A 17,498-nucleotide genomic window follows, 5' to 3' on the forward strand; every position below is an offset into this window, starting at 1 on the left:
AATATAACAACATTGTCGGTTTCTTACCTCGATGTAGTAACGTGAAATCCAAAGTAAATCCAGTACTTTGACACCTGTAAAGTTTCAACTTTTTTTTTCAAAACCGCTGGAAACCACTTAACCTCTGGCGATGCCCCGTCAGGTAGATGGAAAGTTTTTGGGAATGAAGGATAGTGATTGGTTGTCAACAAAGGCAAGGAGACGGAGATTTCGAAAATGGACTTTATTGATTGGCTGTAAGCTGTGAGGTAAAGATACACATACTGATACATGATTGATGCATACGTATAAAAAAAAAAAAGTTGGAAATGGATCATAGTAATTGGAAGCTGGGAAACGGAGATGATGGGATTAGGCTTTATTGATTGGCTGTGAACATAGATGGAAAGATGCCAATAGTGATAAGTGATTGGATGGCAATTGACAGTCTCTCGTTCTCCCGGCACCGCTATCGAAGGCACACTGGTCGGGGACAGAACCCCAACCCATCAGGTTGCTGAAGCTCCGCCGCTGGCTAAAAGTGCTACTGGCACAGACAGACGTGCTGGCTGTCTCGATAAGTGAAGCAAAGACAACCCTAACCAGGTTTTAGCAAGGCTACAACCTAAAGCAGGCGCATGCTGTCAAACGTAGTCGGCAGGATTCGAACCTGCGCGGGGAGACCCCAATGGATTTCTAGTCCATCGCCTTAACCACTCGGCCAAAGGTGGGGCAAAAGGGACTGCTAAGGGGGGGGAGGAAAAAGGAAAAAGAAGGGGGAAAGAAGGGGGAAAGAACGCCAAAATCATGGGTTCGATTCCCAGGGGAAGCAAGAACTGATAAGAATGTAAAATGTGTACCTTAAATGCAATATTAATCGCTTTGGATAATAAAAGCGTCTGACAAATGCATAAATGTAAATGTAAAAATATTTAAATGATTTACAAGTCAATATTTAGACCTATTTTACCTACCCTGTCACAAACAATGTGAAAATATAAAAGTGTACAACACATACTTTCCACAAATATAGTATATTCCAAAAGCTCAAATGTAATGTGTTATATGTAATAATAAAAATAAATTTACACGTACAAATATGTAAATACAATTATTTATTATACATTTACTACCACACATATGGTTTAATCTTAATATACATTATATATACATACATACATACATACACAATTCAATAGCAAGATATAATAATGATAATAATAATAATAATAATACTAAAGTAACCATTTAGTTATAAATGACATTATATTAGCCATTATATATACATACATACACACACAATTCAATAGCTAGAAATAATAATAATAATAATAATAACCATTTAGTTATAAATAACATTATATTAGCCATTATATATACATACATACATACACAATTCAATAGCTAGATATAATAATAATAATAATACTAAAGTAACCATTTAGTTATAAATGACATTATATTAGCCATTATATATACATACATACATACATACACAATTCAATAGCTAGATATAATAATAATAATAATAATAATAATAATAAAATACTGATTAGGCCAACAAGGTGCACACTCCTGCCAGGATTTGCACCTGGATCTTCCACCCAAAGGATGAATGTGTTACTGTTACACCACAAGAGTTGTGTTTTTTTGTTTTTAATAACACAAACACCAAAAGGTGTATGTGTTTTTTTTTTTTAAGAACACAAACATCTCCAATAAAGAGATGTATGTGTGTGTTTGTTTTTTTAAAAGAACACAAACAACTCCAATAAACTGTTAACGTAAACATAGATAAACATAACAAGATAACACAAACACTTTGAATAGAAATAACACAATGTATGGGCTTGTTATGGAACATTAAAGTGCAGCACAATTATAAAAACAACAATAAAAACAACTATATACACTACATATGTGTTCTATAATGAGCTCTTCCACTCTGTGATGGTCTGTCCAGATGCAGGACAATACCATTTCCCCCGTAACTGTGTATGACCAGTAAGTTTGCTCTTTGACTGACCACACATTTTACATTGATAGTGGTAGCTTTCTTTGGTTTGCCGCTTCTTGGGGGGATCACCTCTTATCTCTCGCTCCTTATCCTCCAGGGTTGCCTTTCGCAATCTCCATTCTCGGAACCGATTGAGAGAAGCTAGTGGTGCTGGGGCTGGCTGGTAAGGAAGCCCACCTTGAGGTTGAGGTGTTGGAGCTGGTGGCGGTTGATTATGATGGCCACCCAGGGAGTGAGAAGCTGGTGGCAACTGGTAAGTGTTCCAGCCCTGAGAGTGAGACGCTGGAGCAGGTGACGGTGACGGCAGGTAAGGGGACCAGCCCTGAGAGTGAGACGCTGGAGCAGGTGACGGTGACGGCAGGTAAGGGGACCAGCCCTGAGAGTGAGACGCTGGAGCAGGTGACTGTGACGGCAGGTAAGGGGAGTGAGACGCTGGAGCAGGTGACGGTGACGGCAGGTAAGGGGAGTGAGACGCTGGAGCAGGTGACGGTGACGGCAGGTAAGGGGACCAGCCCTGAGAGTGAGACGCTGGAGCAGGTGACTGTGACGGCAGGTAAGGGGAGTGAGACGCTGGAGCAGGTGACGGTGACGGCAGGTAAGGGGAGTGAGACGCTGGAGCAGGTGATGGTGACGGCAGGTAAGGGGACCAGCCCTGAGAGTGAGATGCTGGAGCAGGTGACTGTGACGGCAGGTAAGGGGAGTGAGACGCTGGAGCAGGTGATGGTGACGGCAGGTAAGGGGAGTGAGACGCTGGAGCAGGTGATGGTGACGGCAGGTAAAGGGACCAGCCCTGAGAGTGAGACGCTGGAGCTGAGTGTTGACCCTGCTGGCAGTAGGCTACGTCCGACGAAGCAGGGAAGACAGCATCCCCAGGCCAGTGCTGTGCTCTCGGCCAGTCCTGATCTGCATTTGTTGAGCTGGCACCAGCTCCAGTGTCTGTGTGCACAGTGGGAAACACCACTCTGGCACAGCGACGTTTACGAATCACTGCCTCACCCTCACGGTTTTCTGGTTCCTGGAACTCCATAACTGTATTAGTGCGTTGAACAGGCTCGGATGGTAGGTCCCGGGCCTCCAGGAGCGATTCCTCTGCCAAATGGACCTGCTGAGGAAGCTGCACCCCTTGCAGTAACGAATCGCGGTCGGTTCTCTTCTGCCGATCCTGCAGCCTAGAGAAAATAAAAATCAGAATATAACTTTTTTTGTTATTTGTGTGGAATTTATCTTTTATGAAAAGGTAGGTTTTCATATCGAAGTGAATGTATGAAGCTGTAAATATGAACTAACCAGGAGGACACTGTGGTGTTGTTTATAGTCACAAGTAAAAGGTTGGTGTTGTCCAGTATGTTTTTGCAGTCCTCTATTAACTGTTTGATATGACTGTAAGTCATGACAATTGACTGAGGTATTGCAAATGTTTTCCCTTTGTTGTCCTTCGGCCTATTTCTGGCTTCCCGGAACTCTTTGTAGAGTCTGAGTGCAACACACTCAGAAATCCTGTTAAGATCAGGTCTTTGGGCAGCCTGGCCATGAACCATGAACAATCTGCAAAATAGATGACAAGATGACACAATCCACATTATGTGTATGTACTGTAAACACATACACGTGAATGTTGTGTCTATGTAGACACACACACACACACACACACACACACACACAAATATTACAAATATACTGTATATTAGAGGCAGATACCTCTCAGCTGCTTGCTGGCCTGGGGCAGAGCCACTGCGTTTCCGAGAAGCTCTCCATGGTCCTGACAAGGTCTTTTTTTTACTTTTCATGGAGTATTTGGTTGGGGACTTGTCAATGGGATCCAGGCTGGAATACAGTCTTAATATCTCTACTACCTCAGAGTTTGAGAGAGCGGTTATTGTCCGATTGAGGCTGACAAGATACCCTGCCAAGGCATCGACTGCCTCCCATCCGGGAATTCCTCTAGGATCACACTGAGTATCCTGTCACATGAAATGTAAACAAAACCAATTCTTGTATAGCTAATTTAAAAGAAAAGGTGAAGGAACAATGATTTCTGATGGTGAATACATTAGCCACTTTACCAGAGTTGAAGCGATGGGCCCACTGTCCTCAAACGGGGAGCTGGAGGTACTGCTGAACACACCACTTTCAAGTGTAGATTCCTTATGTAATTATGTGTAAACAGTGAGAGGGGTATAATGAGGTTGATAAAGTTTGTTGTGGTCATGTTACACAAATGAATTGTTGAGTCAATGAATTGTTGAATTGTTCGAGTCAATCACACTTCACTAATCAAGAAAAATGAACCTCAGCAAACCAAGTTTACAGTAAAAATGTTTTGATTTATCATCAGATTGTTAACACATCATTCATTACCTGAGATGAAGATTGAAAATATATATCGGTGGCCTGGGGTACTGTCACATCAGGACATTCATCCTCCTGAGCTTCATCCAGCATCTCTGGTGGAATGGCACCAATTTCCTTCTGTGCACTCAGCAGATCTCCCCGGTTAGACTGCGCCAGCAAATATTCCACAGCAATACGCTCTCCTGCCATAAGTAATCAACAGAAAGACAGAATAAAAAAAAAGATTAAAGTAGAGTGAGTGAGTGAGTGAGTGAGTGAGTGAGTGAGTGAACAAAGGTGTAACCTTCAGGTAATATCGAATATTGTCCAGCATGTTTTTTTCTTTTTTGTGCCATAGAATCTTACCGGTAGGTTTCCCCGGGGGTATAAACTCTGGAAGAAGTCCACTTCCTAGGACTCTGTTGCTCAGGACGTTCACACTGGACATCAAACGTACATCGTACATCTTTGTACGTGATGTACCACTCATACCCAGAGCTTGCTGAGACCTATTATGGTTCCATCTGGATAACCCCTCAAGCAAGTACATCTGTGTATGTAGAGCATTACATCTCCACCCTGGCAAGACAAAAGCATTGGTGACAACAACAACAAAAAAATATTATTATGACAACTCAATACACAGCATTCATTAACTAAATGTTTCAAATATTGAGTGTTTCAGCTTGCCTGGGATGAATCCACACTGGTGCAGATGAAAGCTCTCGAGTGAGGAGGATCCTCTGCCACATCTTAGGACGTCAAGCGTTTTGTCTCCCTTCTCCAGGCCTGATCCAGTGTTAGTGTACAACTGGACACCAGGTGGATCTTGGATGCAGGGCAAGTGCTTCTGCTGTGTCTCCCACACAAGAGACATGCTGTCATGGTTTATAAGATGCAAGCCACTTGTGTCTGTGAGGTCCCACATGGAGTCCAGCAGTTGTTGGATTAGAACGCGGGTCTCCTCAACCCCTCGGGTTCTCCTGCGGCAGTGCTTGACCAGCTCACTGGATGTAATGCTCGATAACACCTGAGAGTCAGTGGGTATGTTACCCTGGTGCTTTTTTTTAAACTCTGCCCTCTTGGCCTCTTTGAGTCGGTGAATGTCCTCTTTGTCCCACTCAAAGATACAAGTGGACAACTTTGAGCAGAACGTGCCAAACAGTGGGTGGTGCTCCGTCGTAAGACCCTTTGTGAACCGCCTCATAAAATGGAAAATATCCAGTCTCACCGGTGACGTCCATGGTCGAAACCAAGTGAGAACTGGACCCACCCCTATAACAATAAGAAACAGACAGTAAATACAGTACATGCAGCTCTGTTTGTTTCCAGTTCAAACTGCACTGATCTCCTGCCAAAACTATTGTTTGATCAAATGTAATTCATAAGACACTGTTATGGCCTCCATTTAAAGAAACAAACCAAGGCTCAAAGGGGATTGGAGGATGCAATAAAACGGATGCCAGACACAAGTTAAATAAAGCAAAAATATTCCCAATAACAATTTGTGTTCTCTCCAGGGAGAGGACACCTCAATGGTTTCTGACCTTATACAGACCCTTTCCAAAAAAATAGAATATCATGGAAAAGTATATTTATTTCCATAATTCCATTCAAAACGTTAAACTTCCATAGATTATAGATTCAGGGCCCACAACTTAAACGATTTCAAGTATTTTGTTCTAGCTCATAAAACCCACGAAAACAGGATTTCAAAAAATTTGAATATTACATGAAATCACACAGTAATACCATGGTCATTGAAGCAGGTTTTGGTTCTTTTGTCAGTGTGGGCAGGTGCAAATCCTGCTGGAAAATGAAGGAAGCCCAAATTATGTACAAATAAACAACTAAATACTTGAAATTGTTTAAGTTGTGGGCCCTGAATCTATAATCTCTGGAAGTTTAACGTTTTGAATGGAATTATGGAAATAAATAAACTTTTCCATGATATTCTAATTTTTTGGAAAGGGTCTGTATTTAGCTGGGGGGAAATACCTGATGAATACACTGTGTTACAGTCATGTTCAAAGTGTGCATTAAATGTATCACTTAATTATCTTTATAGTTTCTAGATTTTAGAGTCCAATTTCTTCAGAGTCTATGTCCATATAGGCTTACTAGGAAAGAAATCATACAATAAATAAAGAAGGAAACTCAGCCTTTGTAAAAACAAAAACGTGAGAAAAACAAATATTATGCAGAAGCAGACCGACAGAATGATAGATCTAAAAATATACATTTACGAACTACTGCTCTTAAATAAAACCATTTAAGGAGTTTGGCTCATTATTTCCACAAACGAACTGTTGTACACTTTGCCTAAAAAGCGAGCAGCAATTGATCTTCAGGTTACATTTCCTGTTTAACATTAGGCTGTCTTCTGCTCATTTTTAAGGCAAAGAGTACAACAGCTCATTTGTGCAAATCCTAACTTCTTGAATGGTATGGCAGTTTCAATTCAGAGCAGTGGTCAGTAAATGTATATTTTTAGGATTATGCATTCAATCCGTGATCAACCTTTCTCTCTGATCTGCCGTGTTACTTTTTTACAAATGTGTCATAATTCCATATGAAGCTGCTGCTCACTCTGTGTAAAGAATACACAATGCGTATTCTTCATTTTAGCATCAGTAAATTTGGGACCAATACCGTGGTCCATTTAAGAAAGCCGTGCACGTGCACTTATCCCAGCTATCTACACCTGGCTTGACATATAGCTTCACCTTCTCATCCAGGCTCGGCAAACGTGCAACCGATTAAGCCGCGATGAGCAGATCACACTAAGTCAAGCTGCGCTTTTTCACTAATCTTGAATTTATTCATTCTACTTTTGTGCAACAGCCCCCAGAGGCACATGTAATAGACACATCACAACACAAATTAAAAGGCAACGCACCTGTCTCACTGCAGCAGTCTCTGTCCACATATATGGCATCTGGCTGTGGCTCATCAGCATCGCTGTACCTTTGGACGATGCCTTGACAAAGGTCATCAAGGCCAGCCCCCTCACCAGTGGTCAGCACAGAATTCAGCACTTGCCCAAATTCATTACCGATATTAGACATCCAGGTGGCTGTGCCCTCAATGCCACCAGCAAGTTTTTTTGTGATCTACATGAAAAAAAAAAAAAAAAACACGTCTCAGAAATCATCAGCTATGCTAACAAACTGAATGAAATCAAGTTTACATACAGTATGTTTACATTTACCTTCTTAGTAGAGTCCAGTTTCAAGATTCTACCAAGCGTTGAAGTGATCACACCCTTCAACTCGTCAAGGTGACTCAGAATGTCATTGGCATGAACAGTCTCAAACCACTGGGCCAGGGGCAGGGGTCTGAAGGGTGGTGGAGGCTGATACACAGCTTCAGACTGGGTGAGGACACAGGACTTTTTGTGGACCTCACAATCAGTGAGGTAGTCGATGGTCCGCCTAGCCCACTCCTCACTGTGTATCTCCTGCAAGGCTTGCTGTAAATAGCTGGAGCTGTTCCCTAATGTTCTTGGGCGCAACATCGCAACACACCTCCTGTCCAGCGCTAAATGGGTTGTGAGGACAGCTGGGAATTTGTAACGGTGGGAGGGATCGAGCTGTTTTAAAATGTCAATGCTCCAAGGGCAGACGGGAATCATGCATTTGCTGCACCTTGGATAGTCTCCACCCACCAGGTAATATTTCGAATCAATGTCAATTACCTCCCTGGCTTTAGTGTAAATGCCAGAATGGTGCATCTTTCTATTGCACTGGGTGCATTTCAGAGGGATGCCCCACATCCGCATTGGAGCCCACAGGAACATCCGCTGGCGGAAATAATTATGTGGATCAGGAGGTGAGATGGATTTGGTGGGGCTGGGGGGATGAAACCAGTTCTGAGACAGGTTTTGTTTCAGCTGCCCTGTACTGTCATATAAAATGTGGGCGATCCACTCCTGGTCAGCTGGCTGGATGACTCTGGTGAACTGCTTGGGTAGAAAATTCACCCAGTTTACCTCAGGAGGCTGCAGAGTGAGTGGGTGTCGTGGTGGTGCTAGTGACGTCTCATGGGCTGTGGGAGGAGCAGGAACAGGGGCAGGAACATCGGGTGGGTCACTGGGTTGCAGTGTCGTCTCTTGGGCTATGGGAGTGGTAGGAGCAGCAACATCTGGGAGGTCTGTTGGACAGGTCAAAATGTGACATTCCTCTATGTGCTGTAACAATCCAAAAGCCCCCCAGGCCTTTGCACCACACTGCTCACACTGCTCCTGGGTGTGGTAGTCTGACAGGTGCTGCGTGAAGTCCTCACACATCACCTCCTGACTACACAGCGAGCATGTGATAGACTTCCCCTCGCTCATCCTGCACAGAGCTGGAGTTTTCTGACCTACACCTGTCTGTAGGGCTGAGCAAAAAAATTGATTTTTCGATTAATCGTTTTTTAAAATGTGGTCGATTCAAAATCGATTCTCAAACACCACAAATCGATTTTTTTTTCCCATATTTATTTATCTATTACCCAAAAGCAAGTGTCAGTTTTCATCCACTGTTCATAGGCTTGCAAACTCCATTTTATAGCTAATGATGTGAGTCATGTTTGTTTTATCTTAATCATAAAATAACCTCAACTAGTGCTGCACAATTAATCATATCGCAATCCCGATGTCAAGCCTACGCAATTATATGATGCAAAATGCTGCGATTTTTTATGAAATTAACAAATTTGGGCTGTTAATGCAATTAATGCAGGATCTGTTCATTTTTGTCATCCCTTGGCTAGTGTTACATAATCCCGCTCTTATTCATGCAAATGTTTTTTAAACCATTTATACGCGACAAGAAAAAAAAGAGCTTGCTCCCTATGAATGTCGTAACAGTGACACACAGAAAGACTCGCGCTGATATCGTGCGTGCACACAAAACAGCCCAGAATAGAGTTATCTTTCGTGCTTGAACAAACAATAGCACACAATTATGCCAAAATGTCTTTTTGTCGAGTATCTTCATAACATAAGAGCAGTCTTATGACGAACGTGAAGAGTTGTGACTCGTGAGAGAATGAGGCGCGTATGAGATCCGCGTCTCTGTCACCAGCGGCTGCTCTTAAACGGACAGTACACAGTAGCCACTAATTATATCTTTCGTTAAAGTTAATCAAAGAACAAAGGGAACAGAGAAAAAACACTCACTGCTCTTGACTAAAGAACTTTTGTAACTTTAATAAGGATTAGTCTATATATAATTTATAATTAATACAGCGCAGATTGTTTGATAACTTTATTCAATTTCTGCATTTGTCCTACCTGTTAGACAGGAAGGGCACAGGTAAATATGATTCTTAATGGTTTTAATGTACCCAAGTGTACATAAAATAAAAATATACAGGTTTAATATACAGGTTTGTAGCTCTTAATGTCTTTTTATTAATTAATCACTTGTAAACTAATGTTCACTTTCTTTTTTTATAATTATAGGATTTGTGTTAAATATATATTCATTGAGTCGAATCGAAATTGAATTTAGAATTGGAATAAAAAAAAAACGAATCGAGAATCAAAATCGAATCGAATTGAGAGATTGCGAATCGAAATCGAATCGAATTGTAACATCTGAATCGATACCCAGCCCTACCTGTCTGTGGTCCTGGAACTTTAACAGCTTTCCCAGCTGCTGCACTGGGCTGAGAACCTGTAGCTGTTGCACCTGCACTGGGCTGAGAACCTGTAGCTGTTGCACCTGCAGCTGTTGCACCTGCACTGGGCTGAGAACCTGTAGCTGTTGCACCTGCACTGGGCTGAGAACCTGTAGCTGTTGCACCTGCACTGGCCTGTAAACTCTCAGGTGACCTGAGACACAGCTGATCTGCACTGGATGCTGCTTTCCCTGCTGACTGGGAAAACCCAAACTGGGTTGCAGCACTGGCCTGTGGAGCCCTCAGCTGACTTTCACTGGATGCTGCTGTCCCTGCCTTCTCTGCTGACTGGGAAAAATAAAAGTGGGTTTACATTTAAAGTACATTTCCACTAATAATTTACATACTCACACTGTTTAACACTGGAAACAAACAGCAGAACTGAGGAGAAACCGTTTTCCATTACATTTTCCAGCATATTTTCATCACATCACAGGTTTAATGATTCAATGGCATAATTTACCTGGTGGTATCCACACTTGCAGGGGATCCTTTTCCCAAATATGTCTAGTTTGCGGACAGTAGTTTGACCTTTCAAGGGGGTCAGAGGACAATCAGCAATCCGCACCATTACCGCCCTCCATCTCCTGGACCCCGGCCTCTTGCCAGTTGTAAATATGTACTTTCCCTGGGCATACAGGGACATCACACCTGCCCAGTAGGCATCTGGTTTCCCAGTCTTTGTCATTTCTGCAGATATTAGGGACAATATATGGAAAACAACAAAAATGAACCGTAACAGATGGAAATACTAGGTTACTCAACTACTTATCACCACAAGCAAGGCTTTATTTCTCAATATTTCAGCAATATATGTCTATCAAATGAACAGTATAGCCTACCCTATCATATGACAAATGTGTTGGTTGGTAACAGTAATTAATTTCACTATTTATTTTACTCAGAAAGTTAATCCATAGGTCTAACGGGACTCTTCAACAAGGGGCTTCGTGCTGACGTCACTAGATTATTAAAAAAGCACACAAAAACACCTCAGGCCTTAACGGTTTTCACATCAGGTCAATGACACAAAACATAGTTTAAGATGAGCAGCATTTATCATAGAAAAATCTCTTAAACGACGACATTAACGTTAACCGACCAAACAGACAAACAAACAAACAAACGGCTAGCTTACGTTATCCTGCGTAAAGGTTTACATCTAGTCTAATTAACCTTACACAATAAATGTCGTAGTATAATCCAAATGTGTTAATATAGTTTATTTAGAAAAGTTCACAACAGCGGGTCATTTTAACGTATGGGTTAACGTTACCTCAGTCGTTAAATTACCCTTTCAACATAGTTTCCCACGTTAATCCAAATGAGCTAGCAAAAACCTACTGTCTCATAGACTTTAAACATTCACAATAAAGTATATTATTATCATAACATACCTGTCAACGTCGAGAACCTGAGTTTGTAACCTGTCACTAAACGGTGGCAATCCAATCAGCGACGAGATTTGCATGACAACCTTACGCTGTGTGATGGGTAAGGTCCCTCACCAATCAGACAACCGTGCGTTGAGGCAGCAGTTGTTGATTGGATGCGTCGCAACATCGTTTCTTAGGAACTGATTGGCTGTTTTACCCCATGTTAGGACCTCGTTCGGATATGTTAGGAATTGTTAGGACTTGTTAGGAGAGCGTTAGGAATTGTTAGGAATTGTTAGGAGAGTGTTAGGATGTGTTTTGCAGTCCTACTGCCGGCAGGTACGGCCACGACTACAAGCTGGCCTAAGTGGGCATGTCATTTTGCTTGGTGCCTTGCAGCAAGAACTCGACAGCAAAACGTAGCGCTCCACAAAAAAACGAGGCTCGATCGCCCGAACAGGGACTTGAACCCTGGACCCTCAGATTAAAAGTCTGATGCTCTACCGACTGAGCTATCCGGGCTCTTACTCACGACGCGTGCATGTTGCATGGGAACGCGCAGCAAAATGAATCGTATCGGCTGAAAAAAACGGACGTTTCTCCCATGCATCGTGTTCCCTTCTTCGACGATTAAGAACGGCCGTCCAAACGTCTGCTATGTCAAAATATATTTGCGAATTAGTGGGAATGCAGCCTATTAGACAGATAATAATAATCAACAGACAATAATGCTAGGAAAAAGAACAAAAACTCAAAAGCTTCTTGTCTGGAAAGCATCTTTACACGCTTTAATGCTGTGGACTTGCCGCGCTCTTATCGTTATTGTAAACTTGCTTCAAAGGCGCAGTTGTTTGGAGAAAATAGCAAGTCCACTGCACTCTAGGTAACAGCCAGCGAGTGTACTGACACCTAGCGATTAGAAACTATACCAGCACCATATTCTCTCTGAAGCAAGATTCTTCCAAACTAAACGGGAGCGTTTCGTTTTCAGTCTTTTCTGTAAGGGTTCAAACCTGAGAGCTCGTCCTCTCAAAGAAGGTCCCAGTGGCAATTCACTCAAACATCAAGAGCACGTCAAGGGCGCACCGTGCAAAAAAAAAAAAAGAAAAAGAAAGTGGTCTGAAGGATGGGGTGAGGAGAGGTGGTAACGTGGAGCTCGATTTCAAAAGCACCCGGAAAATCTTGCCGTGACTCGGATTCGAACCGGGGTTGGTGCGGCCACAACGTAGAGTACTAACCACTATACGATCACGGCGAGCTACCGGTCTCCCCGATGCGTCACTGAGGACAAAACCGTTTCTTACCAAACCTAACTCTTTTCAAGGGTAATATTGTCACAATGACTATTTTTTTTTTTATATAAAGTTTTAGCAAGGCCTCCAGAAGGTTACAACCTAAAGCAGGCGCATGCTGTCAAACTTAGTCAGCAGGATTCGAGCCTGCACGGGGAGACCCCAATGGATTTCTAGTCCATCGCCTTAACCTGTTCGACTGGGTGCGACTTCCTGCGATGGCATTACAGACTCTATAAACTGGTCGTAAAGCAAGGTCCTTGTGACAGTGCTCATGCAATGCATTTGAAAAGACGCATGGTATTGTATGGTAACCGTTATCCCACTGACAAAGCAGCCTATTGTTGGACTGTCAATTTTTTATATTAATCAACCAATCCAATAATAATAATAACAAAAACTATGGGCTAATAAAACAAAATACAGTTTTTTTGGATTGCTTACACACTAAAATTAAAAGTAGTACACTATTAGCAAAACCTTACACTCAAGAAGCAAAACATCAGCCCATATTTGCACAACTATAAGCACATTGTCAACCTCACACTTGTTGCAAAACTCTACACACAGTGATTTGCAAAACACTAAACACACTTAACATACATTACACACAAAAATCTATCATGAAGTCACTTCCTTGCAATACCAAAGCACTAACTGTCAAATTACCGCACCGTCCAACCAATTGGTTCAACACAGTCATCAGGTGTGCAAACACTTGTTTGCTTAATTGTAGACACACCAATCAGGTGTATAAGCACTATAAAAAGCAGCAGTCATTCAAGAGTGCAAGTTTCTTACCAAGGTGTCTTGCTAATGACAACATTGCCTGCGATGTTGATGAAATTCTCTGGCCAGATCCAGCTAGGCGAAGAGACAATGTCTAGGTTTTTTTTTTTTTTTTTTTTTTTACAGTAAACTTACAGTACACTACGTAAAGTGACATTTTGTTACAGTATTATGAATCTGCATGTCAACATTTTGGGCGTGTTGAGAAATAAATGAGTTTCTTCACTATGCAACATTGGTCTTGTGTAGTGTTTGGTGAATTTACATTATATTTGTACTTTGTTGATGGTACCCATACACAAAAGAAATGTATTTGAAATATATTTTCAGAGTATTTTTTGGAATATATGCAAACATTTGAAATTGGCCCAATAAATATATTTCACACTTAACATCATATATTTTTTGTTATATTTCAGAATATATTTCAATGTATTTTTTTTTCTGTATGGGTCCCCAAAAGTGTCAAAAATAAATGTGGCATATATTCAAAATACATTGAAATATAACAAAAATATATGATGTTAAGTGAAATATATTTATTGGGGCAATTTCAAATATTTGCATATATTCCAAAATATACTCTGAAAATATATTTCAAACAAATTTCTTTTGTAGCATACTCTAATCATAGGGAAGTAGAAGTGCTAAAAGTGTTTTAGGTTTCTCACAGCAGAGTGTAACTCGTGAAAACAGAGTATAGTAATGTGAAACGTGTGTGTTTCATATGGTAACAAAGTGTGGTTTTTAAACAGAAGTGTATAGTTTTTACAAGAGTGTTTAATTATGCAAAGGATCTGTAGTGTTTTGCTAATTGGGTGTGTGGTTATGCTAATTGTGTGTAGTGTTTTGAAAACACGGGCCCTGTTTTGAAAATCGTGCTTAAGCAATCCAAAAAAACTGTAATAAAAACGGCTATGGGCTGACAGCGAAGCAAAAGAGGCAGAGCGAGCCAGCCAGGAGTCGAACCTAGAATCTTCTGATCCGTAGTCAGACGCGTTATCCATTGCGCCACTGGCCCACCGATCGGGTGCCCTTGAGCTTACACGGGACCTGTTGGTGTTCGACTGGGCAGAGGCCTGTCATGACATCTACTTTTTCTCATGCCATTAACAGGCCTGGAGCCAAAGTAAGGAAGGGGTCCGATGAGGGGCCTGCTGTAAAAACCTTGGAGATGGAGGCCTCACATGTTGGGGATCTCGGTTGCTTTGTTTTCATGGCAAGTTGTGGTGTTGTTAGGATATTCCTACAGAGCCTGTGACTGTGACGGAAGAACTGGGATCCAGGGTCAGAGACGTCTCCTCTCCTGGAGGAAAATACAAGCCTTAGTGGTCTTGCTGGAAAATCTGGTAGAGGCCCACAGACGGGCTTGAGGGGAAAGTGTCAACAGACCTTCCCTGGTGGTCTAGTGGTTAGGATTCGGCGCTCTCACCGCCGCGGCCCGGGTTCGATTCCCGGTCAGGGAATGAGCTTTTGCCCTCCAGCGGCGCTCGTGATAGCAAAACGCCGCACTACAAACTCAAGCGCTGACGGCCTCGTCGAGAAGAACGGCCAAGGAAATGTTTGCGTGTGAAAAAGACCTCCTTCGAGCCGGAGTCGAACCAGCGACCTAAGGATTGCCAACTTGCCACCTACAGTCCTCTGCTCTACCAGCTGAGCTAAAGCTGGGGAACAATTGTCTGTATAAGATGGGGAAGAATTGAGGGGGAGGGGCGCGAGGGGAGGAGAAAAATCACAGAGATCCGGGTTCGATCCCCAGCAAGAACATGCGTTTTCTTGCTGGGTCTATTGTCTTTTTTTATTCATTTTCAAGATTTATTTAGTGCAATATAAGGAATGCAGTTCAGCTTGCAGGCAATTAAGCATGCATTTAATTATTAACACATTGCATTTTAATCAATTTTTTTTTTCTTTTGATCAAAAGGAGGTACTGAACCACATTTTTAGGGACTTCCCAATGATCTAACTTTATAAGCACTCTGCATTGATGACCCAGTATTATCAAATGGTAGAATGGAAGAACATTTAGTGTACTGATATATTGCAGGATTTGCAGGAGTATCTAATAATGATTAATAGTAAACTACCACCTATTATTGTAACCTTGATTGAAAAAATAAATATATGGGCATTCTGCATGCATCTTTTCTTTTATGTAATTTGACTCCACCTAAGCCTGCTATATCACATCACTGTCACTATCAGCCATTAACAAAACAATAAACATAAAACAGATCAATAAAATATTTGTAATTTTTTTTTTATTCTTTTCACGTCGAAATATAAAACATATAATGTACACTTTATAATATACATACAAATATACAACATTCAACAAAATATGTACAAACAAATCACGTTTGGTATAGTATTTACAATAAATCACTATTTACAAGTAAAAAGAAAACAAACAAACAGAACTGAACTAAACTATATACAACACATTAACCTAGAACAAATACATACAACATTGTGTATATTTTGTGGGCAGCACAATGAATCACAATCAAATTGAAAAAAAAAAAAAAAATAGTGCAATTATTTCGGTATTAGTTTTGCAAAACAACAAAATATTTTACTATAATAAAAACAAAATCTTCACAACATAAAATACAATGATGTACTATTTTCTCATCATTCTCAGCCACTGCTCTTTGGTTAGGGTCTCCCTGTTTGGGCAGTAAATTCTGCCTTTGAACTGGCTATGGCCGGTGTCTGTGGTGCGTGGCTCTCCACATTTAGTGCATCTGTTGGATGTGACTGTTCTAGTGTATTTACGCTTTTCTTTTTGTGGCATGTCTTGCATTTGACAATGGCCAGTTGTGCTCTCAGAATGTGGTGTGCAAACTCTACTGGGTGCAGTGGTCTGGGGTGGCGGCAGAAGCAGAATGCTACTTGCTGTAGTGGTTGGTGGCACTAGGAGTGGCATGTAAAAAACTGCTGGCTGAGCTGTATGTTGTTTTGGCTGTATGGTTCTCAGCTCAGCTCTATCTTTGACAACTAGCTTGGTTTTTGCCCACCCAGCCGTGTCAAGTGGCATGTTGTAAGTGTGTTCATGCATGTGTGGTGTGACTTGAGTGGGCCAAGTGTTTACTGGGAGTAGTGGTTCACTGGCAACAGGGCGTTCATCAGGCAGTACCAACCCTTGCATCAGAATTGCAACTTCTTGTGCCTTGAATCTTTTGTTATGCCACTGTATCAATGTGGTCTGATTTACAGTAACAAGTTGCAGAGTTGTATCTTTCATAATAATGCCGTTGATTAAAATGAGCTGTCGAATCTTTTTATAATCATTTAGAATTAGTGACCATCTTGAAAGGGTTTGGTGTCCAATTTTCTTGGGGCTATTATGAATGTTGCACAATCTGATAAATATTGTTTCTACAAGACGGCTGCAGTTTGGCCACTGAGCAGCTGAACCAGTAGAACCAAGTACACACCTTTTTGTACTTTCAACTCCTGCAAATACAGCCTTCTTTTTCGGAGACCTAAACCGACCAGTGAGCAGTCTCTCCTGATGTCGAGCAGCGTAAGAAATCCGGTCCTTATCGTGTTGCTCCAAGTTCTGCCAAAGACCCACAATGGTGCTGGCCTGCTGATTGGTAAGAGTGAGGCCTTTTTCATTTCTTAGCTCCACCAAGTATTCCGCAAGCTCATCAACACGATCCATTCCTGCCAAACTCTGTTCATCCACGGCCTAGGAGGAAGTATTACATTAGATTTGAAATATTTCAAGAAGGTCAAACATCAATAAATATAAAGCATACTGGTATTTCTCTTACATCTTGCTCTGAAGATGTAGATTGTCCAGGTAACCCAGACGGGACCCCCAGCAGGTGAGTGGACTGGACAGGAGGAGCGGGAGCAGATGGGACCCCCAGCAGGTGAGAGGACTGGACAGGAGCAGCAGACGCAGGTTGGACCCCCAGCAGGTGAGTGGACTGGACAGGAGCAGCAGACGCAGGTTGGACCCCCAGCAGGTGAGTGGACTGGACAGGAGGAGCGGATGCAGACGGGACCCCCAGCAGGTGAGTGGACTGGACAGGA

At 41.9% G+C, this 17,498-nt stretch overlaps 1 protein-coding gene across 1 annotated transcript; it reads right to left on the bottom strand.

The window, feature by feature from the left end:
- Positions 1-1,853: 1,853 nt before the first annotated feature.
- LOC311297435 (uncharacterized protein) lies at positions 1,854-17,121 on the bottom strand (the record flags this gene model as incomplete). Its single annotated transcript, XM_084419684.1, has 12 exons — positions 1,854-3,165; positions 3,284-3,541; positions 3,695-3,957; positions 4,060-4,140; positions 4,355-4,530; positions 4,694-4,906; positions 5,018-5,602; positions 7,227-7,440; positions 7,539-8,479; positions 10,458-10,525; positions 10,618-10,684; positions 16,902-17,121. The coding sequence occupies 12 exons, from the start codon at positions 17,119-17,121 to the stop codon at positions 1,905-1,907; spliced, it is 4,347 nt and encodes a 1,448-aa protein (XP_084275810.1). The 3' UTR covers positions 1,854-1,904.
- Between the last annotated feature and the right edge of the window lie 377 nt (positions 17,122-17,498).

This window comes from Rutilus rutilus (genome assembly GCF_951802725.1).
Source record: "Rutilus rutilus genome assembly, chromosome: 9".
NCBI classification, from domain to species: domain Eukaryota; kingdom Metazoa; phylum Chordata; class Actinopteri; order Cypriniformes; family Leuciscidae; genus Rutilus; species Rutilus rutilus.